We start from the raw sequence: 7,553 nt of genomic DNA on the forward strand, positions 1-7,553 counted from the left end.
TCTATCCCTTTCTTTTCCTTTTTTTGACAATCTTATCCTGTACTACCTACGCAGGATTCGTCAGCGTACATTCCTTCCTTCATATTCTTTCTCATTCTTTTTGCACAGCTATACTGTGCATAGCCTACTTTTCTTTTACTATATAAACCCCTGTATTTTACCTTGTAAAAAAAAACAACAACAAGTAATCCAATCCAGACTTCTTCTCTACTCTCAAGTTCACTACTCTACTACTTGTGATCCAGAGTGGTCACAACACTTCCCACTTCTACCACTGTTAACTGCTGTCATCGTCACTCGTCACTTTTTGAAAGTGATTGTCATCCCCTTCGATTAGAGTCCTTCTGAGCACTACAGTTTGTGCGTCAGGAGCCTGCTATCACTGGGAACCTCGTCATATTGTCGTTCTCAAACCTACCTTGTGCTACGATTAGCAAGGTAGTGCTCGTCTATACTCGTCACCAAGCCCCTATCCTTCTATAAATTCAACTATCCCTCCTCCTCAAAACCCACACTCATACACCTCTGGGTTTTACTTTGAAGGATCTTTATACGTACCACCCCACGAACAACCAGACCACTCCACTGTTCTAGGAGGCAAAGCCCATAAACAAGTTCCGTGGAATCTGGGAGGATTGTGTGTTAGTTTGTTTTGTGTGTGGTTTTCTAACTGCAGTTCTCATCATCGACAGCGCCTCATGGCTGACTCTCAGAAATGTATATATAGTGAACACCCATGTACATATTTTCCTTAGTTGTTGATTACTTCTCAATCGATTACTTGTGACGCTACTTGTCGATTTAAGGTCTTCATCCCTCCGTTAGTTCGGTATAGGGGATAAGGCTTTTACAACCACCTCCTTCAACTCAGCCTAGACAGCCCCAGCCACGTCAAAATAAAAAGGTCTTTCTTATTTATTCTACACCAATACCTTACTATTTACAATTTTCAGGCTATTTCTGCAAGACCTGATGCCACAGCTGCCACAGCACTCAGCAAAAAAGATGAAAATTTGCTTGGGGCTCTTCTAGCAAGAAAAAAGGCTGCATTAGCCTCAGAAGCTGAGGCAGAGAAATCTGGTATGTGATCTTACTCTTAAGAGCACAAAAACTGAATACCTATTTGCAGCTACGCGTAAGAGAGTAGCAGCAATGTTGGCTGATGAAGAAGATTCTGAAGGAGACGACCTACATGGCAAGAAAATATGTCTGAATGGTGATGATAATGACAACAATGATAATGAGGATGTTGCTGATGATGATGACAATGCTGATGATGACAATGCTGATGATGGCAAGAATATGATAGATCATATTCTGGGTCCTGCAGAAATATCTAGTGATGATCAAGATAGTTCTGTAGTACCTCCTTTACAGCCTCTATTAGATGATGACAATGATGATGATGAGAAGGAGGAGGAGGACAGTTCCCCAAAAAGAGTTGTGGATGATAATGAGGTAAGAATATTGTTGCCTTGAGAACATTTATTTACTTGCCTACAGGTTGGCCATTAGGAAGAAAAACCTAGTTGCCTTTTATAGCTATCATAGCCACTATAGTGCTATATAGGGAAAATAGTAGCTATAGTACACCTAGACAAGTCCCTATTATATAGCTCTATATAGCAGCACTATTTTGAGCCATTTGCTATGCCTGCTATAGTAGCACATTTGTGATATACATTGTTGCCTTTACTATGGCTGCTTTCATAGAGTATAAAAGATATCATAATTCTGGATTCTTGTTTCAAATCAATTATACTAAATTTACTTTTACTATAGCATATAGCAAACTGTCAGAATTTATTCCTAATACTATTGTATGACATGCATAGAGTAAACTATTGTAATGAAGTGAACCCCCACAAACTAGAAATTTCTCTCAACTTCCTGTTTGGTCTTAAGATACTTATTCACTATAGACAACATTCAATATTATTGTATAAATACACTTTGACAATACTCACAGAATTTCATGAATAACTTGATAAGTTTTCTTTATAGTTTGTCAAGCCTTGATGAATAGTACAAGCATCTGGTAAGTGATTATAAGTATAGGTATAGATATAAATGGAGGAACGTACTTTAGCTTGTTAACCTATTCACACCTATTCAGAAAAAGATAAGGTGGTCAAACACACTTTGGAGTAGTTGTAACATACCTTAGTGATAATTGAAGCAATAGTGTATGCTGCTACTACCAGCTGATGATGTAGTGGTGGGATATGTTGGGTACTAGTATCAATATGGCATTGGTGCCAGTGGCCACTGTGAATAGAGCAGAGCTAATTTCAGTACCTTATAAGATAGTTATTGGAAAAAAATATACCTAGAGCTAATAGCATACTTAACAAGTATGCTATTAGCTTAATGTTATTGCAACTTAAAAGGAAAGAAGGATGTGCAGGACTCTGAAGTGCAATGGTGTACCATTGTGATGTGACATGTAACATCACACTAGTGCCATGTATGTATCAAGAGCTGACTCTGAAAAAAATGTGGCACTCAAATCTAATCTAATCCTGAGAAGCGTGTGAAAATGGACAGTGACACTGTCCATTTTCACACACTCAATTATAGTGTTCAAAGTCAACTGCTGGAAGATTTGCTTTGGTGCCACATATTCAAACTCCGCTTAAATTCATCCTTGTGCGTCAAGCAAGACACTTCAACTTTGATGCAATATCAATAGTGTTCTCTAGTACCTGTACAATTGAATATTTTGGATATTTGTGATAGATTTTTTAATAAAACTGTTAGGCTAAATTACCTGCATACCAAACCATTGTATGAATAATAGGGGCATTCTCATCAGCACCAGAAAAATGTCTCATAGAAATTAACAAGCTATTATAGCGCATATAGCATCTATTATAGCAATGCCTGGTTGCTGAAATGTATAGACAGTATTTGGAACATATGTAATAGACTTCTATTACATAAATAATCAGGCTTACACACATGCCAAACCATTTAGTGAGTAATAATGGTGTTTTCATCATAATCAAAATGAAATTCCCAAAGATAGAAACAAGCTATTATAGCTGCTATAGCTACCATAGCAGCTATGCTATTTATTATAGAAAAAACTTGATTATTATAGTAATACATTAGTTGTCATAGAAGCCATAGAAACATGCTTGGCTATATAGCAAAATGGTTTTTGTAACAACCAAGAGTTAGTTACTCTGGCACACACAGGGACACACTATAAAGGTAGTGATGAGGGAGTGGTCAACCCTTAAGCTGCAGAGAGTTTATTGGTATACAACAGGAGGACTCGCTGAGGAGTCTCCTTGATCTATTGGGGTATTTATACTAATACAGAGTGTTTGTACCTATGTACTGTACAGTTGATAAAGGCAGTGGCTGATGATGTCAGAGGGTGCAGCCTGTGTGACCAGCTCCACTGCGTGAGAGAGTTTGAGTCTAAAAGAAGAATAAAGGCAGCGCTGCGCGAGAAGGTGGAGTTAGAACAAAAAAGGAAAGTGCTGTATGGCACGGAGTGTGAACTATAGTAAAAGGTTAAAGTGGAGAATGAAAATTAAAGGAAAGGTCCAAAAATTGTGTTATCGTAACAGTTTTTCCTGATGTGTAAGAGGAACAAATTGTTCAATTGTTCCTACATCTATGTCTACTATGTCACATAGCCCCAGCATCATTTCTCTTCCAAAATCTTCCACTGCAAAACCAAAGCTTCATTCTATGGCCTGCCCTATCATCAAACATATTGCAAGTCTGGCTCACAAAGCTATGAGACTTTTTACAGTCACAGAAAAAGGATTTCCAAAACCCCTCAGTCATCAATCAATATGCTGGGACTTGTTGGTCAAAGCCACAGCAGCAGAAAATGACAGTGGCCTAGTGGACAGAATGAAGGAGATACAAGACGACCAGGTCCTCAAGTTTCAACTACTACAATATGTGAGTACATATATATCCATACTGATTATTACCGTAAATACAGATGTGGAAAGGTTCTACACAGGTCATAGGGGAACTTATTTCCAAAGCTAAAATCAGTGTACCCCCTACGTATGGCATCAAAAACACCCACAAGGACAGACTAAGTGATACAATCTATTGGATCATAAACTCAGGAGCTTTTATCAATAACAGCATAGATTTAAAGGTGAGTAATTTTAAAGCTTTATTGTTATACTTATACTAACTGCAAATATACAGGAGAAGATGTCTGACACAAACCAACCTTGGAAGAATAATATCATCAAAATTCTTTTTCAAGCACAATGATGGGGCCCCAAAGGTGAAGGTAGAAAGTATGGTAGAAAAAATAACCCATATCTACGCAATCTTCCTACTTTGGCTCGAGTAGCATGCTCTGTAAGTGTTCATATCTTTCTTTAAATAAAAATGACGATCAAATTTATTTACCAGATTTAATGTGCTCTGCTAGGTGCTATTAACAACACTACAATAGAATTCTCAGAGACAGCATTTTCTGCTAGGTACATCACCTTAATCACCATAAATCTATACTAATTATACTTTTACAAGGTGGAATCATCATATGAGGTTGTTGGAAATATTTCAGAAATGTTCTCCTACATACTTGGCAGCTGTATTTGATGAGATTGATGAATATGTTTGGTAAGAGCTTACTACAAATTCATTATCATTCAAACCTTTTTTTAACCTCATTTATTTTTGTAGGAATGATTGTATAACAGTGGGGTAATCTGATGCATCTGAGCTTATATTTAATTTCAAAGCTTTAGAGGGAGCAGCAAAAGCATCCAAATCATAATTACAGATACTACAATAGTGCTGCAGCATTTTAAATATTTAGAATCAATATAATTTGCTTTATTAGTGCTTTTTTTTTGGATATAATTGAGTATGGATTATTATGATTGTATTTAGAGTAAATTATAGTAAACTATAGTGAAAAAGTGCAAGGTCATTTTTGTTTTAATGACTGTGCTATAAACCACTTTTGATGATATAGCAATACTCTAAACTGCATATATTTCAATAAAAAAGATATTTATTGGTATTTATGCAGTTTAGAGTAAGGGACTGTGCAAGTTTCACACTTATGGATATAAGAGATATTTTTGCTATTACAGCATATAAATGAAATAAATTGCATTTATATCATGTTTGCCTGATGTTTGGGGAGATGCAGCACAGCAAGAAGTTTGTAAGGACCATTTATATTTTCTTATTTTCTTATCTTCTCGTTCCATGTCTTGGTTCTTGAACACCTTTGCTGTTACACCTCTGGCTCTAGGGCTAGAGGTATCTTTTGCTATCTTGCTTCTCATAGCCCTCACAGGCTTTCTTAACCATCATTATCACTTTGTATTGCAGATCAGAGACTGGGTAGTACTCCCAGCCAGCCAGCACAATGGGTAAGGGCCGGTGATAGATATCTCGCCAACCAGCTCCAAGCCCCATCAGTGCCTGGAGATATTAATAAACACTTTAGTCAGGATTGTACTCATCATGAGGATACGGTTCCTGAACACGCATAATAATACTTATTATTAGTACATTCTCTCACCTGCTGATTAATTCTTAAAAGTCGTACAATAGTTTTTCTTTTTTTTATTGGTTGATTTCTTCCTCAGACCACTTTTCTTTTATTCCTCTTTTGGTCTGAGGGATAGATGGTTAGCTATATAAGCCCTACACATTCATGTATAGTTTTTTTAGCTTTCTATTACTTCAATTACCCGCTTTACTCCTCACCAGAAACCTCTGAGTTTATTCCCAAGTTCTTTACCTGCTATATTTGCTAGCATCTGTTGACCTCAAGCTCATTGTACCTCTTATTCCCTACAAGTGCAGTCAGAGACGGGTATTGTTTTTGTTATAGTTTAACATTGCCTCACAAAATAGAAAGCTCACCCTACAATCTGTTTACAGTGTACCATCTCGCTTAAACCCATTATAGCCCTAAATCTACCTTTTCCTTCTTCTCTTGGACGTGCTGTCATTCACCGTCCTCCTATCACCAAAAAACACCAACTTGCTTTCTAGCTAAGCTAGCTATTTGTTTTTTCAAACATTCCTACCCACCTTGAAGTAATACTTTCACTCGTTCTTGCTCAGATTCTTACCATAGCCATTATCTTTGATTACTTCTACAATTGTCAAACATCAGAGAGAACCTGGTAACGGAAGAAAAACACCGTTCCCTCGAAGAATTCCACCACACCCTCAACAACAGAGACTTACACGTTGCAGTACCTGTCAACGCTACCATGAATCCCCTGCCTGCCCATAGCGACATAGAAACTGAGTATTACAAAGACTCGTCAGCCTCATCCTCTCCTATCTCTGAACTAGAAGAACTAGTTCTAACAGTCAACAGCCTAGCTTTTGAAATCTCTCAACTTCGTCAATATGTTGCACTTACTCATGGACACATTTGCAGCTGCTCGAGGCTTCTTCTGGGAATTAGATCAAGTGTCCAGAGAATTGTTCAGATTCAATTTGATCCACCTAGAGCACCTACCAATTGAAGTCTACGAACAGAGAGTTCTAGAACCCCCTCGCCGGACCAATAGTGACGAGAGATGAGCTCTCAGATGATGAGTAACAGATCATAAAACAACCCTTTTAGTGTTATCAGACAGAATCTCCTCACACCTCTATCATCTTCAGAACTATTTTGAAACCCCCCAACTTGCATTTACACCAGAACAAGATGGGAGAGAAATCTATTTCTTACTCCACTGTGGAATCATCATTCCAACAACAACCCTACTACGCACCCTACCTTGAATTTCTAGAAGCCTTCCTTGAACCATCAAAGATTGACGTATACGTCACAGCATCTTTCAATCCTGTTCCTCTTGAAAGACTTTTTACTAGAATTGGAATCTACAAAACCGACCTTATCAAGTTCTACCGGGAAATACCTTTTTTTTTCAACCTTCCTCTCACACCCAAACAGAATGATGCTTTCAACCCCTGAGACTATCTCAAATCAGGAGTCCACATACTAGTTGTTACTCCCTTCTGCCGCAACGCAATACAAAGGATAGTCACCTGCATTTTGCAGTTCTGCAGACTAGTATTTAGGATCGGACATGAAATCCTTGAAGGAAGAAACTGGGAATGTGAACAAAGACAGATCAGGAACATCTGTAGACTGTTCAAAGAATACCAGAACTACGAAAAAGAAGTATTCAACCTAGTCAACTGCCATTGTTACAGAAATCAACACCAAATTCTGGGGAGTGCTTATATCAGGAAAAACCCTTTTGCCATCTGAGTTTCACATAGGTTTATTAAGTGCTGCATGTACCAGATCTTCGAAATAATCTCCTCTCAGTCTTGTACTTAACTCGTCAAAGTGGTTTTAAAGTCATCATTTCATCTCAATCTATGTCCTTCATACATGGCAACACTCTTTTATTCACTGCAACCATCAACAACAATAATGCTGCATTCCTTGATGGATCCACTGTTTCTTGTGTTGAATTGGGACACTTTTCTGCAACAATTCCACTTGACTTAAACCCTTGGCATCGAAGATTGGCTCACCACCACTATGCTGATGTCAAGAAATTGACACAAGG

General features: G+C 37.9%; 1 protein-coding gene across 1 annotated transcript; it reads left to right on the forward strand.

The window, feature by feature from the left end:
• Positions 1 to 1,152: 1,152 nt before the first annotated feature.
• On the forward strand, positions 1,153 to 1,515 carry SERLADRAFT_411394 (uncharacterized protein; the record flags this gene model as incomplete). The annotated part of the gene is made up of 2 exons (XM_007323318.1): positions 1,153 to 1,458; positions 1,504 to 1,515. The coding sequence occupies 2 exons, from the start codon at positions 1,153 to 1,155 to the stop codon at positions 1,513 to 1,515; spliced, it is 318 nt and encodes a 105-aa protein (XP_007323380.1).
• Positions 1,516 to 7,553: the final 6,038 nt, after the last annotated feature.

Source organism: Serpula lacrymans (assembly GCF_000218685.1).
Source record: "Serpula lacrymans var. lacrymans S7.9 unplaced genomic scaffold SERLAscaffold_15, whole genome shotgun sequence".
Taxonomy (NCBI): Eukaryota; Fungi; Basidiomycota; class Agaricomycetes; order Boletales; family Serpulaceae; genus Serpula; species Serpula lacrymans.